The 26494-nt window shown below is 44.2% G+C and overlaps 1 protein-coding gene across 3 annotated transcripts in view; it reads left to right on the forward strand.

Moving 5' to 3' along the window:
• The window catches only part of LOC136841655 (juvenile hormone esterase-like), a 302032-nt gene that overhangs the window by 90453 nt on the left and 185085 nt on the right, over nt 1–26494 (forward strand). For 2 of the 3 annotated variants that reach the window (XM_067108801.1, XM_067108802.1), the window contains exon 5: nt 6194–6379. The exons of the other annotated variant lie outside the window; for it this stretch is intronic. In XM_067108801.1, the coding sequence (XP_066964902.1) occupies nt 6194–6379 (186 nt within the window). The remainder of the gene's footprint in view (nt 1–6193; nt 6380–26494) is intronic. 3 annotated transcript variants of the gene reach the window in all.

Below are 26494 nucleotides of genomic sequence, written 5' to 3' on the forward strand. Positions count from 1 at the left end.
GGCCTTAACAAGAGTGCAAGGGGGGGTAGAGCTAGAGCCTCCTATAGAGGCAAGGCTGCCCTACGGTCCCTCTCCCGGGGAAGAGGAGGCCGCGGTAAAGGTAATAAACCCGCTTCCTCCCAGTGAGACCAGCCAGGTAGGCGGAAGACTTTTCTGGTTCAGAGACCAGTGGTCTTTCAGTCCATGGGCACACAGCATAGTGTCCAAAGGTTTGGGTTGGAGCTGGATCAAGGGCCCTCCTCCCTTGACCAGATTTCATCAACCCTCCTCCAAAGCTCTACAAGACTTTGTGACGGAACTGCTCAGGAAGAGAGCAATAAAGAAAGTGAGACACCTCGGATTCCAAGGCAGGCTGTTTTCTGTACCCAAAAAAGACTCCAGTCAACAAAGAGTAATTCTGGACCTATCGCGTCTAAATCTTTACATTCAGTGCGACAAATTTCGCATGCTTACAGTTGCGCAGGTACGGACTCTACTTCGCGTGGAGCTGTCACCACCTCTATCGATCTTTCAGACGCATACTATCACGTCCCGATTGCGCGGAACGCCGGAAGCTCAGTTTCAGTGGCTGGGTATCCAGTGGGACCTAACCTCGTACAGGCTATCTCTTCCGCCGGCCAAGCGGAAGGAAATAGCCACAGCTACCAGAAAGTTTCTGAATTACAGGAAAGCCTCCCGCCGGACACAAAGAATTTTGGGTTCTCTTCAGTTCGCCTCTGTAACAGACCTGCTCCTAAAAGCGAGATTAAAAGACATAAACAGAGTGTGGCGGAGACGAGCCAATGTCAGACTCAGGGACAGGGTCTCATCAATTCCGCAAATCTTAAGGAAAAGACTCCGCCCATGGTCTACAGTCAAGGGCCTCTCCAAGTCAGTCCCTCTTCAGTTTCCCCCGCCAGCTCTGGTAATCCACACAGACGCTTCGTTAAGCGGCTGGGGAGGATACTCACCAAAACAAAAGGTACAAGGGACATAGTCTACCATGTTTCAACAGTTCCATATAAACACTTTGGAAGCAATGACAGTGTTTCTAACCCTGAAAAAGCTTCGTCCCGCCAACCAGATCCACATCAGGCTGGTGTTGGACAGTGCCGTAGTAGTACATTGCATAAACAGGCGGGTCCAAATCGAGCCGGATAAACCAGGTGATGTTAGCCATCTTCTCCTTGGCGGACAAACACAACTGGCATTTATCAGCTACCCATCTGGCGGGAGTGTGGAACGCGTGGTGGCGGATTCTCTGTCAGGTCGACTCCGCTGGAGTCGGAATGGTCCCTAGACAAGGACTCCTTCAACTGGATCTGCCATCGTGTTCCGGGACTTCAGGTAGACCTGTTTGCCACGGAGAGCAATCACAAACTCCCTTGTTATGTGGCTCCCAATCTAGATCCTCAAGCTTACGCCACAGATGCAATGTCCATAGATTGGAACAGTTGGGAGAGAATCTATCTGTTCCCCCAGTAAACATGCTGATGAAAGTCTTACACAAGCTCAGGTCATTCAAGGGTCAAGTAGCCCTAGTAGCCCCCAATTGGCCGAAGAGCAACTGGTTTCCACTTCTCCTGGAACTCAAGTTGCGGCGTCGTCAGATACCCAGACCCAGGCTGACTCAGGTAGTACAAACGAAGCCTGTGTCAGCTTCCTCAAAAATTCTGAATGCCCTGGCTTTATGGACTTTATGAAGTTTGCCGCCCAAAGGGGGGCAAATATTGACCCTGTTAATACTCTGTTTATTGAATCCGATAAGAGAGATTCTACTCTCAGACAGTATGACTCAGCAGTCAAAAAATTGGCATCTTTTCTGAAGGCATCTGAAGCTCAAACTATGACCACTAATTTAGCGATAACCTTCTTTAGATCATTGTTTGAAAAAGGCCTAGCCCCGGCCACTATCACTACAGCAAAATCAGCTTTGAGAAAGGTGTTTTTGCATGGCTTCAAGATTGACCTAACGGACTCATACTTTTCTTCCATCCCTAGAGCATGTGCCCGTTTAAGGCCGGTAACACTCCCACATTCGGTTACCTGGTTCCTTAACGACGTTCTGAAATTAGCCTCAGATATTAATAATGCCCAATGCTCTTATCTAGATCTGTTAAGGAAGACTTTATTCCTGATTAGTTTAGCTTCAGGTGCCAGAATCTCAGAACTGTCTGCTCTCTCCAGAGGTGTCGATCACATAGATTTCCTCCCGTCAGGAGAAGTTCTGCTTTCCCGAGATCATAGATTCCTAGCGAAAAACGAAGACCCTCAAGACAGGTGGTTTCCTTGGAAGGTGGTTCCTCTTCCACAAGACCTGTCTTTGTGCCCAGTCGCTACCTTGAGGGCTTACTTGCAAAGAACTTCTCAGTGTTTGTCTGGTCCTCTTTTTATCAGGGAAAAAGGTGGAACACTTTCTTTAAAAGCTATAAGACAGCAAATCCTATACTTCATTAAACAAGCTAACCCGGATTCAGTTCCCAAGGTTCATGATATCTGAGCGGTAGCTACCTCTACCAATTATTTTCATAATATGGATTTTGCTGAATTGACAAAATACACGGGGTGGAAATCTCCATTAGTGTTTAAACGCCACTACTTGAAAACACTTGAAGCTCTGAAATTTCCTACGGTGGCTGTCGGGAGTGTCATCCCCCCACCTTAAAATTATCCTTTACCTTATCCTTTCCCCCCCGCCCGCCTGCCTCATTTATTTGCCCTACCAGTTTTCCTGGGCCAATCATACCTCACTGCCTGGCTCCTCAATTTAGATGATACTTGAAATTGTTGGCCTTTTTATGATGTTTATTATGATTGTTTTTGATGTGTGCTATTTTGTAGGTTTAAGTCTTGAGGTACTTCTGTAATTTTGTATTCCTTATTTTTGTACCACCTCTCATGTTTTTTTTGCCATACTTTATATTTTCATGTCAAATTGTATGTTTACATAAGCTTAGCCTAACTATTATTCTAATTTCCTTTGTTGTGATGTTCTGAATTACTGATGAGAAATAATTAAACTTATTTTCTTATAGTACGCGTTTTTATGCATGATCACCTTAGATAATTGTTTTCTTACATCTTCACAGTCTTGGTATGATTCTCTGTTACGATTTCACCGGGTGACACAGGGACGAGCTCAGAAAAGGGATTTTGACAAAGGAAAAATCTATTTCTGAGGGAGGCCCTGTGTCACCTGGTGACCCTCCCAGGTCCTAGCTTTCCCCCCCTGCACGGGCATACCAAGCCTGGGGATGGTGCTAGCCTGGAATGAGTTCAGATGGCGCTGGGGTCGCCGTCGGGTGGGCGGGTGAGTGAGGGAGCTGGGTCGGCTCTCCGCTCTTCCGGGGGTTTTGTCATTGGGATGTCTTCAGAGTGTGGTTCTGTGGCAGTGATAACTTCACTCACCCTTGCCCATACCGACATCTATTTTCATTATAGATGCTCGATCTGGGGGTAGTAACCCCAGCATTCCTGATAGCTTTTTTCTCTGGTATATTTAGCAATATTTATACCTAGAAATTCGTGTTAGTAAGGAATTTCACCGGGTGACACAGGGCCTCCCTCAGTAATAGATTTTTCCTTTGTCAAAATCCCTTATTTAGCTCATCCCTTAAGGGTTAATCATGGATGATCCCAGGATTCTTCCCATTTGAGGACTCTAATGAAGCAGCCACACACCAATTTCACAAGTCATCCAGAGTCCTTACACCTTCGTGAGTGGAAGTTATCCAGTTTATTCTCAGAGCGGGCAGCTTTTTGGAGTTTGCTACAGTGGCTCATGCCACTCTTTGCAGGTTCTCTTCCAGTGCCCTTGACTGGGGCAGATGGGTGCAATTTGTTTGGTATAATGGACAGGGTTTTTGTCTCTAATAGTCCTGTTTTACTTCATTCTCTTGAACCTCACTTTCCATGGGCTACTACAATATTAAGCTTCCAATTTTGAAATTTTACTTTTGTGCAGCTATTGTTGTGACTGTTGGATATGACTCTCAAAAAGACAGTTGGATATGACTCTCAAAAAGACAGTTGTCCTTAGTTGCTCCTGCCACTTCAAGCATGTTAGTGAGCTTCAACCCGCCAGGTGATGTTGCATTCCGGATGTTTTGTTTGCCCTTGAGTTTACAGCCAAGACTCCGTCTAATAGTAAAGCTAGCCATACACCTGCAGATTTGATCGCTCATGACCAACAGATATGGAATGCGAGAGATGAAATCTGCCGCTCTACTCGCCACTAACTGCGCAGACTAAATCTCAGATATCCAACTCCACCTCCAGTGTGTGTTCAGCAGTCGTGGCAGGCGTACGTGGGCAAACCAACCAGAAAAGTCATGGATGATAAGAAAAAAGCATTAGCAACCTTGGTGATATGTAGTGCTATGAAGTCCAGAAAGCGGAAACGATCGTGTTGGACAAAGAAATGGCTTCAAAGAAGAGATGAATTTTCTCATATGACACTTCTAAAAGAATTGAAAGAAAATAACCCAGATGATTTTAGAAATTATTTGCGAATGTCAGATGAGGTATTCAAGAAAATACATGCCACTATTGCCCCCTTCATACAAAAAGCAGGATACGATGCTCAGAAAGGCAAACAGTTCGAACAAAGATTAATAGCATCCTTGAGATTCCTGGCAACTGGGAGGTCTTTGGAGGATCTTAAATTTTCAACTGCTATTTCTACACAGTCTCTGGGAAACATCATACCTGAAACCTGCAGAGCTTTATGGCATGCCCTACGAGACCAGTATATGAAGGTACACAAACCATGGTGACACCGCTCAGGGCACAACCTATCTCTCCTGCTGTCAACCACACACTGACTATTCAACCTGTGGAAGGAAAGAACTCTCGCATTTATCCATAGACTCAGGCGATAACATCTGTGCGGGTAAAACTTCCAACATGATGGAAGATCAAAATGAGCGATTTGATGTGCGAGGTTTTATCTTTATCGCCCCATACACAGGCAGATATTTAGGAGATTTGGTCCGTAGCGATCAAATCTGCTGAAACTGAGCGATCAAATCTGCAGGTGTATGGCTAGCTTTAATGAAGCTTGCTCTTGGACTCTTTTACCATCCCTGCCATACCATTCCCTACTGTTGACTAGACTTTTGTACCCTGTGAGGACCATCAGATGTTCCTCTAAACAACTGAATCATTCTGCACTAATTTTGATCTGTTCCTTGCTCCTCTTCCTTGTCTTTTAAGTTCAACTGTTAGCAGTCATCCTTCCTTAGGCCAAGCACTTGTCATTGGCAATCACTTGTACAGGATTCTGCCTATGAGACTTGTACATAAATCTTCTGATGTTTACTTTGGACCAGTTGTCATAGCTGGACATGCTTTATCGATTGGAAGGGATGCTGGTCAAGCATGCTCATCTGCTTCATGATCTCATTGTGATTCTGGGACACATGCAGGTGTGTGTTATCCTGGAGTATTTGATTTTATCCTCAACTACAGTACTTGGTGAATATTTTTGTATATTACTGTATATGGTCCATTGTATGCCCATTATTTTTAGAAGCTCATGATATTGATTGATCCAATATAACTCCAGTGCCTGTTATTGTTCCATGGCTCTTTTGCACTTTCCCTTCCTCCTAATTTGTGATTCAGGATATTTAAAAGTGAATGGGTTTGTCAGGACTGAGTATTTTTTTTTTTATAAAGCTTTGTCTTGCAATACATATAAAATTCCTGTGCTCTCATCCCTGCTTTCCACATTCTTGAGTTGAAGGCTGACATGGGGGAATGAGCCCTTTCTTCCTCTTGTAAGTGTAAGCAGCACATGTAGTAGTAGGATTTTTCTCCTTGCAGGACCTAACAAGTTTGTATGAGTAGGTGTTTGCATGGAAGTACTGTAGACCATTTGAGGGTTGTGATTTTGGAAAAATAATTTAAAAATAATGTTAATTTAAACAAGGCTTTGTGTATATTGTAAGCTGTTAATATCAAGGCAGCAAGGTGCCTTAATGGGTTGTCACCTTGTGTAAGGTAACATTTTCATGGTTGACTTGGCCTCCAGGAGGGTACAGGTAGGTAAAGAATACACCTCCAGATGTTTCACAGGCTGCCCAAGAGCAAGAACCCATGTTGGCATAAGGTCATCTTTAAGTAAAACAGATTGATCATGTGTTGCAGTGATTATTATTGGAAATGAGTCAGTCTTTAGAGAACTCTGTGGTTAAATTAATTTTCTTTTTAGGATTTTTGTCAGCAGAGGATGAGATTCTACCTGGAAATTTGGGCTTGAAAGATCAAACATTGGCTCTTAGGTGGGTTAAAGACAATATTGGGGCATTTGGAGGTGACAGCAGCAGAGTTACCATTTTTGGTTCTGGTAGTGGTGGTGCATCTGTCCATTACCAGATTTTAACACCGTATGCCAAAGGTAAGAGTAATGACGGATGTGCACTTAAGGATTTTACTAATGGTCACAGTTGATTTGCTATTAAAAAGTTAATGTAGTAATTGCCTAAGTAGGGTATATAGTTTAACTATAATATCCATGTAAGATGAAGTATGACAGCAGCAGTTGCTCTGCCCACCAAGCAGGGCAAAAAGTACTCTTCCTTTATTAAAGAGAAACTGCAGTCTGTTGAATGGTAGCACAGTGAATTTTGCTTGTCAAAATGGCAGCTATTGTTACTAACTCTTAAAATAAGGAAATTCAAATACAAATATGGTAAACATTTTAGCTTTGAACTTAATTTAGCCATTCATTAGTTTCTTGTCACAGCCAGCTCTGTTAATGGTGTGTTTTATTTGTATTTAAAGATACATTTGTACTCTAGATGTAAAATTACAGAACTGGCAGTCAGCCTGGCCTCTGCTTTAGGACATCAGCTGAAATAATAGTGAAGATGGGTAGGTAACAGATGTATCCTTGAATGCTACCACTTGCTGAAATGTGCAACCAGACCTGTTTATTAATTTTGATTTTGGGACTCAAATCAGTGTGAACTTTTTTTACATGCTTTTATTTATTTAGCTTGATGTCTGTTTCTTGTCTGTCTGTCTGTTTGGGTCAAATCTTGTAACTCAATTTTCAACCTGCTCCCTTCGTCTGATGGACTTGAAATTTTGCATAGTTACTCACTTCTGGTGACAATACAACCTTACTTGATCAGTAGGTCTGCTGTGACCTCTAATGACTCTACAGTGACCTCTCCCAGTAGCGCAGGATTTGTATGAAAGGATTTTTCACAACTACTTTGACTTGGTAGAATCTATCTTTTATATAACCCCTCCACCTTCCCTCCTCCATCCCACTCCCCTCCCCTCCCCCTCCCCAGCACACAGTGTTGATTTAGCTGTGTCCTCCTCTTCCCTCCCCTTCTCTCTTCCCTCCTCCCTCCCCTTCCCTCTTCCCTCCCCTCCCCTCCCCTCCCCTTTTCACAGCACATGATCAATTGTTAATTTAGCTGTGTCCTCCCCTCCCCTCTTCCCCTCCCCTTCCCAAGCATACAATCAAGTGTTAATTTAGTGGTGTCATCCCCTCCCCCTTCCAAAGCACATGATCAAGTGTTAATTTAGCTTTGTCGTCCTCTTCCCTCTCCTTCCCTTGTCCACCCCCTACTCTCCAACTTCCCCCTCACATTCTGGAGCTCACAGTCAAGTATTAAGTCAGCTGTGTCGTTCTCTTCCATCACCCTCCCCTCCCCCTTTCCAGAGCATGCGATCAAATGTTAATTTAGCTGTCCTCCCCTTCCCTTTCCATCCCCTCCACTTCCCCCCTCTCCTTCCCCTCCCTTCCCTTTTCCTTCCCTTTCCCTTCCCTTCCCGAGCACATGATCAAGTGTTAATTTATCTTTGTCCTACCCCTTCCACTTTCCCCTTCCATGCCCTCCCACCTTCCCTCCCCTCCCACCTTCCCTCCCCCTTCTGGAGCATGCAATCAAATGTTAATGTAGCTATGTCCTCCTCCTCCCCTTCCCTCTTCATCCCCCCTCTCCTCCCCATCCCCTCCCCTTTGCTCTTCCATCCCCCTCTCCTCCCCACCCCCTCCCCTACCCCTTGCAGATCAGACAATCAAGTGTTAATTTAGCTGCCCTCCCCTCCCCTTCCCTCTTTCATCCCCTCCACTTATACCTTCCCTTTCCCCTTCTCTCCATTCCCTTTCCCCTTCCCCTCCCCCTCCACCTTCCAGAGCACACGATCAAGTGTCGGTTGGCTACCACTCTGTTGGTAGCGAGTTCGAATCTCCGACCGGCCAGTGAAGAACAAGAGGAATTTGTTTCTGGTGATAGAAATTCATTTCTCGTTATAATGTGGTTCGGATTCCACAGTAAGCTGTAGGTCCAGTTGCTAGGTAACCAATTGGTTCTTAGCCACGTAAAAGTAAATCTAATCCTTCGGGCCAGCCCTAGGAGAGCTGTTAATCAGCTCAGTGGTCTGGTTAAACTAAGATATATTTAACTTTAGTTTAGCTGTGTCCTACCCAACCCCTTCCCTCTTCCATCCCCTTCCCCATGCCCTTCCTCTTCCCCCTCCCCCTTCTGGAGCATACTATTAAGTGTTAATTTAGCTGTGTCCTCCACCTCCCCTGTCCTCTTCAATCCCCTCCCATTTCCCCTTCCCAACCCTTCCCCCTCCTGCCAACTTCTTCCCTCCCTTTCCCTCCCCCTTCCCTTTCCTTCCCCTCTCCCTTCCCCTCTCCCTTCCCCATCTCCTTCCCCTCTCCTCCCTCCCCTCCCCCCCTCCCCCATCTTATCTCCCCTCTCCTCCTCCCCTCCCTCCCCTCCCTCTCCCTCTCCCCTCTCCCCTCCTCTCCTCTCCCTCTCCCCTCCCTCTTTCCTTTCCTTCCCCTATCCCTTCCTCCACCCCTCCCCCTCCTTTTCCCTCCATCCCCTTCACATTTTCCTCCCCTCCCCTCCTCTTTCACTTCCATTCCCTCCCATTTTCCTCCCCTTCCCCCTCTCCCTGCTCCCTTCCCTCACCTCTGTCTCCTCTTCCCCCTTTTCCCTCTTCCCTGTTCCATCCCCTTCTCTCCCATTTCCCCTTCCCCTCACCTTCGTAGTTCCCTTCCCTCTTCCCACCCTTCCTTCCTTCCCTTTCCTTCCTCCTTCCCTTCCTCCCCCTTCCTTCCCCTTCCCTCCCCCTCCCCAGTAAACGGGTATCAATTTTGTTAACCAAAATCATAAATTGGTTACAGTTCGTCAAAACTGAAAAGTATAAAATAAAAAAATATAAATTTAAAACATGCATTATTAACATGCTCTAAAAAGTAAAAAAGGGATTTTGACAAAGGAAAAATCTATTTCTGAGGAAGGTCCCGTGTCACCCGGTGAAATTCCATTACAGCACGAATTTCTAGGTATAAAAATGCTAGATATACCAGAGAAAAAGAGCTTTCAGGAAAGCTGGGGTTACTACCCCCAGTCGAGCGTCTTCTAGGAAGACGTCGATATAAGGAAGGGTGAGTGAAATACCACTACCACGGAAACATACTCGAAAGATCTCTCCTTATCAAAACCCCCGGAACAGAGCGGTGAGCCGTTACAGCCCCTACACTCAACACCCGCCAGAACGGCGACACCAGCGCCACCTACCTCATTCCATGCTAGCACTAACCCCAGACTTGGCATGTGCAAGTAGGGGGGGGGGAGCAATAGGTGAGTCAGGGAGGGTCACCGGGTGACACGGGACCTTCCTCAGAAATAGATTTTTCCTTTGTCAAAATCCCTTTTCTGAGTTCAGTCCCGTGTCAGCCGGTGAAATAGTGATAGAGAATCATGCCAAGGCTGCAACTACGAGGAAAAGAGGGTAATCTGAAAAAAAAACATAAATTACGAAAATAATTTTAATCAGGAATCTCTTACATGTAGCAAGAATACTAAACCTAAGGCACATCAAAAACTTAATACTATGAAAAGTGGGGAAGTCCCCGGCACGACGGGAAGAGGCCCAAAAAATACTTAACACTACTAAAGCATATTGAAATATGAAATTTGCATAAGATAAATGCATATACAATCTTAAAGCTACACACGTAAACTTAGGCTAAACACGTAAGAGACAAAATCAATGGAAAATAAAATATACAGTACATATACATATATCTGGGGTACATGGAGCAAAATAAAAACTGCCCAGTACCCCACAAGAAAAAAACAATCATAACATGTCAGATTACAGTTTCCACTCAACAGAGACAAGATACATCAATATGAGGAGCCAGGCAGTGAGGCATGATCAACCAGGAGGATAAGCAGACAAGTAAATGAGGCAGGCGGGCGGGGGGGAAAGGATAGGATAAGGATATGATTAGTTAAGGTGGGGAGATGACACTTCCCACAGCTATGGTAGAAAATTTCAGGGCTTGAGCGATTTTAAATAGTGGCGTTTAAACACTAGAGGTGATTTCCAACCCGTATATTTAGATAGTTCTGAGAAGTCCATATTATGAAAGTAATTAATGGAAGTAGCAACTGCTCGAATATCATGAACCTTAGGAACTGAATCTGGGTTGGCCTGTTTAATAAAATACAGAATTTGTTGTCTTATAGCATTCAGTGAAAGAGTACCACCTTTCTCCCTGATAAAAGAGGACCCGACTTACTCTGTGGAGTTCTTAAAGGTAAGATTTAAGTGTATAAACTGGACATAAAGACTGGTCTTGTGGAAGGGCACCACCTTCCAAGGAGACCACCTGTCTTGTGGGTCTTCGTTTTTGGCTAAGAATCTAGGGTCAGGGGAAAGGAGGACCTCTCCGGACGGGAGGAAGTTCACAAAATTATCACCTCTAGTGAGAGCCGATAGCTCTGAGATTCTAGCACCTGAAGCCAAGCTAATCAGAAATAAAGTCTTCCTTAACAGATCCTGATAAGAGCATTGAAAGTTGTCCATCTCTGATGCTAACTTAAGGACGTCATTGAGAAACCACGTAACAGAATGTGGGCGTGATACGGGTCTCAGACGAGCGCATGCTCTGGGGATAGATGAAAAATAGGAATCTGTAAGGTCGATTTTAAAGCCGTATAGAAATACTTTCTTCAGGGCTGACTTGACTGTGGTAATAGTGGCCGGAGCAAGGCCTTTCTCAAACAGTGATCTAAAGAAAGAAACTCCTAAATTAGTCGTCATGATTTTGGCTTCAGATGCTTTCAGGAAGGAGGCTAATTTTTTGACTGCTGAGTCATACTGTCTAAGAGTAGAATCTCTTTTATCTGATTCTAAAAACAGAGTGTTGACAGGGTCAATGTTTGCTCCTTTTGGGCTGCGAATTTTATAAAGTCCATAAAACTAGGGCATTCTGAATTCTTGAGGAAGCTGACACAGTCTTGGTTTGTACTGTCTGGGTCAGTATGGGCTTGGGAATCGAAGACTCCATAATCCCAGTTCCTGAAGAAAGAGGAACCAATTGCTCTTCGGCCAATAGGGGCTACTAGGGCTGGTTGACCTTTGAATGTCCTGAGTTTGTGTAATACTTTCAGCAGTAAATTTATTGGAGGGAACAGATAAATTTTCTCCCAATTGTTCCAATCTACTGTCATTGCGTCTGTGGCGTACGCCTGAGGGTCCAGGTTCGGGGCCACGTAACAGGGGAGCTTGAAGTTGCTCTCCGTCGCGAACAGATCCACTTGGAGACCCGGAACCCGGCGGCAAATCCATTTGAAAGACTCCCCGTCCAGGGACCACTCCGTCTCCAACGGAGTAGCTCTGGACAGGGAATCCGCCACCACGTTCCGTACCCCCGCTAGGTGGGTGGCTGACAGGTGCCAGCCGTGCTTGTTCGCCAGGGAGAAGATAGCAACCATTACTTGGTTTACTCGACCTGATTTGGAGCCGCCCTGTTGATGCAATGAACTACCACTGCGCTGTCAATACCAGCCTGATATGAATCCGGTTGGGGGGGCGGATTTTCTTTAGAGTTAGAAAGACCGCCATAGCTTCCAGGGTGTTTATATGGAACTGCTGAAACATTGTGGACCACGTTCCTTGTACTTTCTGTTTTGGTGAATATCCCCCCCAGCCGCTTAGGGAAGCGTCTGTGTGAACAACTAGTGCCGGAGGGGGAAATTGAAGCGGAACTGATTTGGACAGTCCTCTGACTGTGGTCCAAGGCTGCAGTCTTGTTTTTAAGATTCGAGGAATAGAGGAGACCTTGTCTCTGAGCTTGACATTGGCTTGACTCCGCCACACTCTGTTTGTCTTTTAGTTTCGCTTTTAAGAGCAGGTCTGTCACTGAGGCAAATTGAAGAGACACAAGGACTCTTTCTTGGGATCGGCGGGATGCCGATTGATTTTTGAGAAATTTCCTGGTGAGAGATGCTATCTCTTTCCTCTTGGGAGGGTGGGAGAGATAATGTGTGAGAGGACAGATCCCACTGGAGACCCAGCCACTGAAACCGGGACTCCGGAGTCAGGCGGACTTCTCTGTTCAGTTGAAAACCCTAACGACTCCAGGAAGTTGATGACTATGGACGTAGCCTTCTGACACTCCGGAACTGTTGGTGCCCAAATTATCCAATCGTCTAGAAGTACGCTGCTAGGGATATCCCTCGGGACCGGAGTTGTTGCACTACCGTGTCCGCCAGCTTGGTGAATACCCTGGGCGCAATGTTTAGACTGAAGGGCATGACCCTGAAGGAGTAGGCTTGATTCCCGAGTCTGAAACCGAGGAACTGAGAGAAGTTCCGCGCAATCGGACGTGATAATAAGCGTCTGAAAGATCGATAGAGGTGGTGACGGCTCCACGCGGAAGTAGAGTCCGTACCTGAGCTACCGTAAGCATGCGAAATTTGTCGCATTTTATGTAGAGATTTAGACGCGACAGATCCAGGATCACTCTTTGCTGATCGGAGTCTTTTTTGGGAACAGTGAATAACCTGCCTTGAAACTTTAGGTGCCTTACTTTCTTTATTGCTTGTTTGTTGAGCAATTCTGTCACGTAATCCTGTAGGATTGATGAGGGTGGCTGGTAAAACCTGGTTAGAGGAGGAGGGTTCTTGATCCAGCTCCATCCTAGTCCTTTGGACACAATGCTGTGTGCCCAAGGGCTGAAGGTCCATTGGTCCCTGAACCAATACAGGCGACCACCTACCTGTGTTCTCTCAGTGGGAGGGAGCGGGTTTGTTCCCTCTACCACGTCCAGGCCTTCCTCTTGGGGTGGTGTTGGGTTTTCCTCTATGAGGGGCTCTGCCTCTTCCCCCCCTTGCGATCCTATTAAGGCCGTGAAAGTATCCACGGCCCTCATAGGTGGGGTTGAATGCTGGCGAAGCAACATACGAGGGCGCAGCAAGGAATGAGCTGGTTGGACCAGCACATATTGTTGGGGTGAGCCTTGGAGGTGGAGGGCTGTGCCACTGCCGAGACCGGGACGGCTTGAACTACCGCCTGATGGTGGGGCCTCTTATGCCTCCTGAAACGTTTACCTCCTCTCGTCTGGGGCCGCCAGATTCTGGGGTCTTGCGCTTGTAGGCAGAAATGCCCCAGCGAGAGCGAGACTCTGGTTGGCCCTTGTAGCCTCGGCCATAACATTCGTAACCTCTTCTTCTGGGAAGAGGTTAGGCCCCCAGATCGAGCTCTTAACGAGCTTGTTAGGCTCGTGACGGATAGTGGCATCGGCAAAAATGAACTTTCTGCATTCCAGTCTGGCCATGATGAACTCGAAAAGGTCAGACTGAAAGCCAGCTAGCAGGGACTTAGCCAAGACTTGAAAAAATGGCTCGTCCGCTCAGGAGACGGCAGTAGCTTCCGTAAGGCAGACGGAGTTCAAGGACCGGGCTAACTTAGTCCGGGCATCAAACTCCGCCTTTAACAAAGATTCCGGCAGCTTGGGGAGCTGCTCACTGAACTGTGAGGAAGCACAGAAGGGGTCCAGTTTTCCGACAGTGAAAGTGGACGGGCGTCCACCAGAACTCGTCACTTCCTGGGAATACCAGGGAAGTGGGGTCTGTTTCCCTCAGCTGCGGTAACGGATTACCTTCAAAGCACGCTCGGGCCGTAGCCAGAGCGACTTTGTTCAAGCAAGGGGTGGGCAGGTTGTCTCCCAGGGCAAACATTGTGAAGTTGCCCTTGAAAGGAGTCAACTTCGTATTTTCTGCCTGCCACTCCGTCAGAGTGCGCAGGAGAGCCGACTGAGCTTGGTCCCTAGGGACGATGACAGTCTCCCTAGGAACCTTATCCGACCGAATCCATGCTTCCTCCGTTAATCTCACAAAGCCTGGGTAGGGGGGCAAGAGATCGGCGGGGAAGAATTCCAATTCCTCCAACCGTCTCATGCCAAGACCTTTCGTGAGTTTGCCATCATGTTGATTTAAACGCCAGGGTTACCGACATCGAATGGCGGGAGGTCCGCTGTGTCGGGGATGACATACTGGGGTTCGGCTGGGGGTGGGCGAGCCATTCCCGCCAGTATATTATCATGACTGGCCAACTTTTTGGAGATTTTGGTGAATCTCGTGTCCAAATCCTCCGTGAACTTTTTGAAAAGTTGGTTCGCAAAGGCCTCTGCGTCGAAGGCAGGCTGGCGAGGAGGGCTTGGTTTTGCAGCCCTCTTACTCGCGCCTTTGCCGGAGGAACCAGACTTGCTCCTGGAGGCTACAGGTGCTGAGACCTTAGCCTTCGACGGGGGGAAGGGCGATGCCTTCTTGGAGGACGAGGACTTATAGCCCTTCGCCTTCCATGAAGTCTTCAACTTCAACTTGGGGATAGCAGACGGAGCTCTATCACCCAAGGAGGAAGACTTCACAAAACCTGCAAATGAAGAAATAGATGAAGCTGGGGAGTCAAAAAGGGGGGGCCCGCCCCAACAACCTCACCTACCTCGCTACTTACCACCTGGTCCTGTTCAGTGTTCATGGGTTCCAGGTCTAAGTCTAAGGTGGCGACGTCCTCCGAAACCTCAGCGTAGAGGATATCCACTTGGGGTGGCTGGGTCGCATCCCGGATCTGCTGGATGATGGGGTGGCAAGATCTTCTGGCACTGCGGCCGCCACCCGTGCGCCGGGGGTAGAGCAGGTCCCTCAACTTAGCATCGAGGACGTAGGGGCTTCCCCGACGGAACATTCCTGCCAAACCCAGCCACCCAGGCCCGGAGGGATTCCAAGGCAGACTTCTTGGAAGACTCGTCCGCCTGCAAGAAAACCAACAATTAGCCAAGAACGAAAAAAACAGTCCGGGAACCTCGTAAACAATATACAATATGAGGAGCGTAAAACGGAGGAAGACTGTCACTTACCGACTCATCCTGGACGGTTGCGCATAAAGCGAAGCAAACCTCACAACCATCAGGGTGCCAAACTACCAGGTCGTCGAGCCGGACCGCACAACCAGCGTGGGTCCGGCACACCACGTGACCGTGGGGTTGTTGGAGTGAAGCGGTACACCCTGGCTCCTCACAGCGAACAGTCTGTAAGTAGAAAAAGTACATGAACCCACCACTCTAAGCAATCTAAAGCCGGCAAGGCCGGAAATTCGACTACAACCGGAATACTCCGGGAGAAGAACTCCCTTATCATAAACTAGGCCAATAAGCTCTAAAATACACAGAGTGGAAGGTAAAAGCTTCCAGACCCCGGAATACTCCGGGAATGAAAGGAATGAGACAACAAGAACTCACCACAAGGGCTGCCAGTAAAAATAACGCATGGAGCCCCCGGGTGTAGAACCGGACTCACGTATATATATATAAATGAGGAGAGTACTCCGTTAGATAAACACACTTATTTAAATATGTATATTCATAAACAATAACATTAAACAAGTGACGGTACAAGGGTAAATACTCGGAGACCGGAGGGATCCGCTCCCCTTATATAATATAAATCCCTTCCTCACTTACTTCCCGCCGGAGAAACAAGGTGGGCAAGATGCTCGTATGTTCATAACATAAGCCGAACAATTATATATTACCCTATCCACGTAACCCGACGGGAGAAAAGAAGTGTGGGATAGAGTGTCGAACACGTTCGAGCTAACGAACCACCAACACCAACACAGCGATGCTAGGGACTGTATGGGAGGAGCGAATCCTCTACCAAATGGAGGAGTCCCTGAACTCGGAGAAAACGCCATCTAGCGTCACCCCGCACGAGTAGAGCAAGGCTGGAGGGGGTGGTGAGGGGGTGGAGGGGAGAGAGGTAGGCTACGAAGAAAGGGAACAGGAGACAGGGGAAAAACATATCACCCGCTCAACTGCACACATACACCACTCCAAGAAAATGAAACTTGGGAGGGTAACCTACTACTAAGGGAAGCTACCCAGCCCGATGCCCGACTCCTTCCTAGGCGAAGCCTAATAGGGACCTAACCTAGTATAGGCTAGGAAAATGGAAGGAGTGCGGAGGGGAGGAGGAAGCAACAGGGAGAGATTTTGTGCCGAGAACCAACCGGGATCGAGAAGAGGGGGCAAGGAGGCGACTAGCCTAGAGGAAACACATCCAAAGAACTCTATTCCCCAAATGAAGGAAGAGAACTAAGGGCTCACTCTGCCCACCAAAAAACGACCCTGGAGGAAACAGCAACCAAAACTCCCTCAGCCTGATGATCTCCACACCAAGGGCAAGGGGATGGAAGCAAAACAAGCCTACTCCACTAAATAACCATCACACATAAAAATGGGAACAAAAATGTGCTCAATAGGGTGCGTAGCCTACCTCGGGGAAGCGGTTAGATCCGAGGCTGCCGCCACCCCGAGGAGGTAAACAAAGAATAAAATAAAATAAAAAGAGAGCACCATCTCGAAGAATAAAATAATTAGCCTAATAGAGACCAAAAATAATAAGGAACCCAACCTGGGGGTACCTGGACGGGGCATCACCCTCACAAAGGCCGACAGGCCAATGATACGAAATTTCGAGAAAAAAGGGGGGAGCCACCGCAGGGAACCCACCAGGATGGGAACCAAGGGGCAAAATTACATCTATAACGACAAGGAGACAACCCCAACAGAAAAGAACTGATGGGGTCGCCTCCCGATCGGTCGACATGGCTGGCGGAGGGACGCTGTGGCGTCATAATAAGATCTCAATATTTATGAAAAGACGAGACCATAACAGCCAAAAATAGAACAAAACCCCACAAGAAGATGGTACTTAACTTGGAGATGGTAAAGCTGCTCGATGACATGGCGAAGATGAAAATAAACCAAAAAAGGGGCACGAGCACACAAAGGAAAAGGTCGCAATCACGTGCTAGAAAATGGAATGAGGTAGGTGGCGCTGGTGTCGCCGTTCTGGCGGGTGTTGAGTGTAGGGGGCTGTAACGGCTCACCGCTCTGTTCTGGGGGTTTTGATAAGGAGAGATCTTTCGAGTATGTTTCCGTGGTAGTGGTATTTCACTCACCCCTTCCTTATACCGACGTCTTCCTAGAAGACGCTCGACTGGGGGTAGTAACCCCAGCTTTCCTGAAAGCTCTTTTTCTCTGGTATATCTAGCATTTTTATACCTAGAAATTCGTGCTGTAATGGAATTTCACCGGCTGACACGGGACTGAACTCAGAAAAGAATTTTTTGAGACCAGGATTTTCTTGCAATTAATCATGTCTACAAAAATAAAATCTTGGCCCTAAACATGGAAGGAAATGCTACAAGAAATTTTTTTAATTTCTTGTAGCATTTCCTTCCATGTTTGGGGCCCATGCTTTTAATTTTGTAGACATGATTAACTAAAATTCCTGGTGTATCTCGAAAAATTATTTTTTACTTTTTAGAGCATTTTAGCCCTTAGTGGATGGGAATCCCCATATGAGTATTAATATTATGCGCCATACTGTTTGATTGAATTTAGCAGGAAAGAGGTTCATAGCACTTAAATGGTCCATAAATGACTTATGGCAACATATTACCTCGGCACGGGAGAGAGATAGTTTAGTATACCTTGAGATTTTAGAGGAGGATGCACTGCCTCTTTGCAGCTCCAGGATGTCTTTATTTATTTGCTCATAAATATACCCAGGGATTGCTGTTGGTTTTAGTTCTTATCTTTTATGATAGTATGTCAGCTATAATTGTAATTTTGCAAAGAAATATTAGAAAAAACATGAATACCTCACAAAAAGTTATTGCATCTCCCCCATCTAAGTAAATTTCATAAACATTTACGAGAAATATACTCAGAATTTGTTACTGATTTTAGTTCTGATCTGTTATATTGTGTGAGCTATGATTATAATTTTGCAGAATAAAATAAAATAGAAAAAACATGCATAACTTGATAAAATTAACATATTTTTACGAATGTCTCGTAAAAGAGGCCCCACAGAAGGTTGTAAATACTGTACTGTACTGTAGTCACTTTCAGCTTTCCGTGGAAAGTACGGAAAAATTTTTAGAATTTTTTTCTTATACCATGTGCATTTGCATATCTTTCCATTGATGTATTTTTTTCTTAAATTGGCCAACCTTAAAGTTTGCCAAGTCTGGGATGTGGTTGATATATATTTAGCCCATCCCTTAAGGGTTAATTAAATCATATTTAAAAATTTTTTATATTCTTGTTTACCTGTAACATAACAGTCAGCTTTGCACATGTAAAAGGAGGAAAATTCCCAATCATTTATAATTCCTGTCAGTTTCTTTTTGCTAAAGAGATCATGCCACCATGAAACATAAACAAAGCTGAATTTTCAAGAGTAGTCTTAAAAGGTTATGAGGTGAGTCATATTCCCTTGAAACATGTAATATTCCTTTGAAACAGGAAAGGTAGGTAGCACCAAATGGGATTATGCACCCAAGATGGTTTAATAGGAATTTTTGAAAATGAATATTACCTATTGTTAAAGTTAGCTTATATCTTTGTGCCATTAGGTGCAATTGGCATTCAAAATAACACTTGGCTAATCTGCTAGGAAAATCTCTGTCATCACCTGTTTCCAGCCAGGTGGTGTTGGAATGTTTACATTCTTGTGAGAATTCTTCATGCCATGTCTTTGCACAGATGGTGGGAATCAGCATTAATAATTTATACTATTGCTGGCTGATTTTCTCCTCTCTGAATTGTACTTGTTTTGTTTTTGGATTGTCATCTGCAGCAAGCAGAGATGAAAGCATTAGGCAGTGTAGGAACAAGTTTGTGCAAACTAAATGTTTCTCCTCCTCCTCCTCTTTTTTTTTTTTTTCTTTCTTTCTTCTTCTTTCTTCTATGTCTTGGGGCCAAAGTCTGTGCCCTTCACCCTTCTGCTTTCATTCCCTTTTGCAGAAGATGAATCCATTGACCATTGGTTCCTGTTTAACCCACGAGCGGCGGCGCGTATGCTGCTAAAATGCGACGCCTATTTCACTAATTTTTTTTTTTCTCTTCGGAAATTTCCTTATCAGATTATTTTCATAAGAATAGTAATGTTTTATATACCATTGGAATCGCCAGAAAATGGTGATTATACGGCAATAAAAAAATATATTTTTTTTGCAAAGAGAACATATATATATTGTGAAATGTAAAGGAAATTTTTTTTTTTTTTTCATTTTCAACTTTGTCGACCAAACACTTATACAGGTCATGCTTTTTCATCATTTCATGAATGAACAAGAGCTAAATTTATCTTAGAAGTTGGAGAAAAAAATTCAGGCATATATAACTAGTAGCTCAACAGGTATTAGACATTTAACGAAACCATCTCACACCGAGTTTCAAAAGAGAATCATCCTCTTGCAATTAGTTGTTACAGCACTATCAACATTTCTATTACTAAGTGCCCTAATGAAAGTATATAGAACTTTTACTAACCTTATTTACATATATACACTATGTACATGTTTTCATCCTCTACTCATCTTCAGACTTCCGTTTTGGACGCCCCTTGGCACGGAAGTAATGCTGCAGCTGGTGCCAGCATCCCTCGTGAATGCCAACATTGCATCCTGGGCACCAGTGCTTTGTATGCTTTGGGCAAACTGCACAGTCTCAGTTTTGTGCCATCCAATCTTGCATATTTATGCTCTGGACCAAGCACTGATACCTCGACGACCAGGTGAAAGGCTTGATTGATTTGCTACCACCAGAAGCAGGAGATGTCACACCTGAGAGTGAGCGGCTAGTAGATGGAGATGCTGGAATGAGAGGATAAAATCTTTCTTCGTTGCAGCACAAGCATGCAACAATCAAACGAAGGAATTCGCTTCTTTTCACTGGCTTATCAGTATTTTGCTGATACATTATATATGCATCCAAAACAGCGATATCCAGCAAGTTGGAGAAGATCTTTTTCCAGTACCGTCTTGATGGTCTTTGCGCAGCATACTGGTATAGCTTTTTGTCACTGAGATCTACTCCTCCCATACCGATGTTGTAGTCATTTATCACTTTTGGCTTTACCACTTCCCCGTGTCTTTTTTGCAAAGTTATGTTTTCTGCATGAGCATAGGAGGACAGCAGATACACAGGCTTCGAGTAGCTTTTTCTTTGAACCCACACGTAAGAAGCTGACCTTTTCTCACATATAAAGGCTCTCCAACTTTCATTTTTTCTTTCTTCAAGATTTGTGGCAGTCCCTTCGAGTTTATACGAATAGTGCCTGTCAGTGATGTTTTGTTCTCAAGCAATGCTTCGGCTAATGGCACCTTTGTATAAAAATTGTCCGTCACCAAATGATAACCTTTATTCAAGAGCCGACTCTTTTCCATGATACTCGTAACAACTGTATGAGACAATCCCTTTTCTGAACCAGAAGCATAGAAATCCCTGCCTGAGTACAAGTCAGTATGAGAAACATAACCAGTATCTGCTTCACGTAGCTCAAATTTCTTTATTCCGTACCTACTATGGCGTTTATTTGGCATATACTGAATATACGCAAATCTGTTTCACATGCCAATCATACTTTCATCAATAGACACGGTCTCCTTTGGCTTGTAGTGTTTTTTGAATAATTCATTACAAGAATCCAAAAATGGGCGTATTTTATGCCATGGATCAAAGTTTGGATCACCTCGAGGTTTTACTTTTGAACTGTCACTAACATGGAAAAATCTACTAATAAGGAGAAAATCATCGCGTGACATTGTCTCTGGAAAAAAAGGTATACGGGTTTCCCGACAGGTAGACCAATACTCTCTTTCATCCTTTACACGAATAAGTCCCATCAACAAATTCAATCCTAAACATTTTTTTATTTTGTCCTCAGTCACAGGGTTCCAGCGACGAAATCGGCTGCGCTTGTGAGAAGCAATCCATTCAGTTTTGGTTGCAAGTACGTCAGCTGCATATTTGTTCCTTTGTTTTACAATATTATCAATGACATTGTCAGTCAGGAACAAATAAAGGTATTGAATGGGCTGGGAATTTCTTGGAGGCACACTAATTGGTCCTGTATGTCTTTCTGTAAAAACTAATTTCGTGCCAGAACTAGTGTCTTCCGGCGGGTAGGCTTGTGTCCAGACGGATGCATGATCATAATCACCGATATCAGTATCACTATCACTTTCAGCATCATATTCCTCACTTACGCTATCATTTTCAGAACCCTGACTTATGTCAAAATCATTGTCACTAAGTGACCAATCACTATCACTTCTTTCATTCGCCATTATTATGTAATTATATCAATAAATCACATAAAAAAGTAAATTTCACAAACCGCAGTCATGCAAAGAAAAAACCACGGAAACTGGCCAAAAGTTGCGCAAGCGTATTATCATCTCATTTAAAAAAATTGAGGCATTGTGGCAATACTGTTTTCTTATCTGTGTTCTGAATGGTTTACTTACCCTTATGACATCATAAACCCCGCCTCCAACACCACCTGTTCTTGCCTGCGTGATTTGAAATTAAAGCATCGCTGAAATCGACGATCGCATCTTAGTAGCACATAAAGCGTCGATTTTAGCGCCGCGCCGCCGTTCGTGGGTTAAAGGAGTAAAGTTCACACTGATTATGGTAAGGCATGTTATCAAGAAAATTCAGTGCCTTTTGGAAAAGGGTTTAACAGGCGATAGAAAAAGTTAGTAACAATTTAAAGTTAAGTAGCTTTGCACCTAACATGCACATTGTAGTGTGCTCGCAACTGTGTTTGTGGAGTGAGCGCTTAGGAACCAACCAACCGAGGTGATGTGCCAGCGTGTTGCTGACTTAATCTAAAACAACTGGTTCTTGGGATGCCACTACATTGGTTTCGAGTTTTATGAAGCTGCTTGGAGCTGTATTAGGACTTATATCGGTCTTTCACTGTCTTCTGTGCATTGTGCAAGTTTAAAGTTCTTGTACCAAGGAAGTGAATGTTTCTCTCATTGGTAAGGTGCTTTGGCCTAACTGTGAGGTGGAAGTACTTTTGAATTCTGTATTTCATTCTTAGCACTACAGCTTGATTGCTGCCCTCTGTCAGACTGTATCAATAACCGTGGTCGATTTTTTTTTATCTTAGTGCTTGTCCAGATGGATGTCCACCACCCATGCCACTATAGATATCCTGATCAAGTTCTCTGGTATCTCAGGTATGCAAAGCAGTCCCAGCGATCAAAGGATGTTGATTTATGTTGTCTTCAGTTCTGCATCATGCTAACTGGAATATCACTCATGATTTAAAGGTGAAATAACTTTCAATCCTTTGAGCTGGAAATTTCAAATCTTCCCACCAGGATTTATGTTGAAATTTTGATTTAACGTTACCTCAGTTTGAGCTTTGGATAAGGCATCTCTTGAGAACTTTGAAGAAACTTTTTTAGCACTTGCAGCAGATAAGCATATTAGTGAGCTTCAAATCCTTTCTTGTGTACGGGCTTTGTTGTAGTGGAAACATATCTCTCTCTCTCTCTCTCTCTCTCTCTCTCTCTCTCTCTCTCTCTCTCTCTCTCTCTCCATTGCTTAGAGAAAAGACGTACAAGTGAGAGCCCTTCCAAGAATTGTGACAGCGCCTAATTTAGCTGCTTGGTAGGCAATGAAGAAGCAGCTTTATGATGTCCACTTAGAACTATTAAGGGTCCACCTGGACAGACCTAAACCGGTAAGAGGAGTTAAGAATTTATGCTGTGGTGTTAGGAGGCCAAACACACTTATGTCCAAGAATGCTAAAGTCAGTGCACAGAGTTGATTCCCAAGCTTTTACTGTTTTTGAAATTAAAGCCTCAAGGCGTCCATGCTGTAAGCATGCGCCTTTATTTCCTTTAAAACATTTTGCTAGAGAAGGTTGTCAATGCAGCTCAGAAGTGTAACTTTGCTTGTGCCTCACATTATTTGCAAAACACTCAAATTTAGGTGAGATGTGTAAAGCCCTTAGTCTTATCGTTGCGCGGCAGGGACGCTTTCTCATGAACCAGATATGAAAGTAACCTTGCTTTCTCTCATCATTAGTTAGGAAATCCCGCATTCACCACCCTACTTATTAACATTGAGATATGAACAAACGGGGTTACAAGTTAAAATTGTGCTTGGAGTGCTCCCGTCTGTCACCTGTAAGTTCAAATTTTTCTCTGCACACCTATTCTGCTAGTAAGAATTTTTGCAAAGAACAGAAGAACACAAGGAAGGCGAAGCATCTGTTCCTTAACCCCTTCCCTGGTAATCCTGAGTATTCTTGTCATTAACATGTATTCTTTGTGCCATCAGTAGAATACTTGTCCTTACTTGTAAAATATTTGTACTTATTTCTATCTTCCCAATTTAATTCGTTCTTTGATGAATTCCCATTTTCTATATTTCCTCTCCCCATAGGAAATATTTATATATTTGTCAGTGGATGGTGTGCATTCTTTACTTTGTGAACTTCCAGTGTCAGATGCTGCTCCTGTGAAATTAAAGTTCATAACTTTAAAAGCATAGAAAAATACTAAATTTTGAATTTTGCATGAGTGTAAATTTTTTTTTTTTTTTACCTTTCTAACATCCAAAGTAACTCTTCATAATACTGCATGATTTAAAAATAGTGAACATAGTATAATCTGTGACTCCCAATTTAACTCGGGAATGTAAACATCAACCAAAATTATGCACTTCACAAAAACGAACTGACGAACAATTCAAGAATAGTCGGATAGTGACTGTATTGAATTTTGGGGCATGAATGTACACATTGGTGTGCAGGTGCAGACCTTCATATCTAAAGTTAGTTGTTGTCTTTAGTTTTGGATTGTCAGTTTTGGTCTTTCAACCCAAGCACAGGATTAACTAGTACCCTGCGAGATAGTCCTTTTGCCTTGTAGGGATCCTCTGACAAGGCACTCTATGAGGGCTTACACCCTGCTGTGATTCCAATGTTTGGCAGCAGTACTGTACTTGACAGTAAGGATCATACAACAGGCAGGAAAGTTGAGAAGCTGAAATTCATACCCCGATCCCACCTCCAGGCCTGTAGCCAGAGGGAGTTCAGAGGGTTCAGAGCACCTGGAATTCCACTTGGCCAGTGTTGCAAAAATGGATACAAAAGTATTGCTTGACAAAAAGGCAGTAACAGAAGTGCTGTACAGACAAAGGCTCCTTTTGAACATTATAAAACGAATCTGGCAATTCCACTTCTGGACTACATCATATTGGACTTTCAGGAGAGATTTTCTAAACTCTCAATCACAGCAATTTCACTGCTTGGAATTGTGCCTTATGTCATTTGTGGTGAAAAAGAAGTGAACCTGAAAGATGCCATTGAAAAATACAGCTCTGATCTGCCTCTACCACAACTGGTACCCCAAGAGATCATGCGATGAAAGGTGAAATTTCCAAGGGCTCCAAGTGAAAACAGGCCTGCTACCCCAGCAGCAGCAATATAGGAATTTGACCCACACCTTTTCCCCAACATTAGGATTTTACTTCAAATTGCATGCACCCTACCAGTCACATCCTGCAAATCTGAGCAGGGTGCCAGTGTTATAAGGTGCCTTCACACATACATGCGTGACAGCATGACTGAGGACAGACTTACATCCCTGGCTCTCCTGCATATTCACTATGACAAGGAGGTAAACCTTAAAAGGGCTGTAAAGCCATTTTAAAAGAGACAAGCAGAATGCAACTGGACTTGCTAATTACAAATATGGACTAGGGCTTATTCTGTGCATGTTTATCTTCATTAAATTACTCAAATACATCTTTATCTTGCTTTGCTCTCTGGAAAGTACAATTGTGTACATTGCAAACAGTACTCCTAAAACACTGGAGCTTCCGGGGTCTTTGGCCCCTGGACCCCCATCAGGGCTCTGCCCTTGGACCCCACTGGGGGCCTAGGCAACCTCCATCCCCCCTCCTTCAAAGTTCCACCTTACACCAACTGAACTCCTCTAGATGTCAACCTGGCTATGGGCCTGAACTCCACACATGGAGTGTGCTAGATAACAAAGGATTCTGCAACCACAGGCCTAAGGCATGGAGAAGGATCTAACAACACAGCATACTCATTCAGTTTGTTTTCCAACCTTGCCACATGTTAGTATGTTAGTAGTATAGATAGTAGATAGAAAACGTCCAAGAACTCTACCTTGAACACCTTATATGAAATTACTGAAAGGTACAGTACTGGCCATCAACAGATTCTTTTGGTTCCTCCTATTAAAAATTCATTATACAAGAAGGATTCTAAGGATGAACTAGGGAACCACGGACATATTACCTCTATTTCAGTTTCACAGGATGATATTAGAATATCCTAACCTCATAGTGAGCTTTTCTGGTTCCTCCGCCATGCTTTTTTACCATATACTTTGTTCTTCCCCCAGAGCTCTGGCACTTTGCTTCAGTTAGACCTTCATTAATGTGTTTTTCACCTAATCTTTTAACTTCGAGAGGTTTCCTCACATCACCACCACCTCCAGTGCTGTGTGATGCAAGGGACCTCTGAAATTTTACTATTGACATCTCTTTGTGCATTTATTATCCACAGATCTTCATAAATTGCCAGCAACTCTTCCCATAATTCTCATCCAAGTAGGTCTGGGTCTTCAAACGCTATGCCCACAGGAGCTCAGATGCCATGTATTGTACTAATTTCAGCCATCTTTTACCACTTTTCATTATGAAATTAATGGGGAGGGCAAGAAGCAAAGGTAAAACAACATTGCCTCTAGCACCCACTATTTACTAAAAGTCACTTGATTAGACCCCATCAACATGAACTTTGCATCTACTGCATTCTTGAATAATTTCAATTGCAGTTACACAATGAGAGTGCCATAGTAATGTAACACCTTCTATAATATAGGTTTGTGGATGCTGTCAAATGCCTTATCGTAATAAAAAAATGTTATCAGAAAAGAAATTTCAAATTCCTTACGCAGCTGCACATTATCTTAACATTGTATTTGATCACTGCAATTTCTCTGTTTTTTCTCCAAGCTTTTTACCAATATTTTATTGCTAGACTTAGCTAGAGCTTAGCAGTTTAGAGCTTAGCAGTTTCTGTTTTTTTCCATTTTGTTTGATACGTCAAAGCCAACGAGGATTTTAGCTCACATTTCAAGTGCTACTTCTACATGGCATTTATGCACATAAGTTACATTTTTTGTGCCGTTGCCATGATCTTGATGCATGATGGGATAACTATAATTAAAATTCCCTTAATTTCTAGAACTGTCTGTTGTAGAAAATGCTTTACCAATGGCAGTCTTAAGTTAATGGGCTCGAAAAGTGGAAATTACTCCTTGG

Source organism: Macrobrachium rosenbergii, chromosome 9 (assembly GCF_040412425.1).
Source record: "Macrobrachium rosenbergii isolate ZJJX-2024 chromosome 9, ASM4041242v1, whole genome shotgun sequence".
Classification (NCBI taxonomy): Eukaryota; Metazoa; Arthropoda; class Malacostraca; order Decapoda; family Palaemonidae; genus Macrobrachium; species Macrobrachium rosenbergii.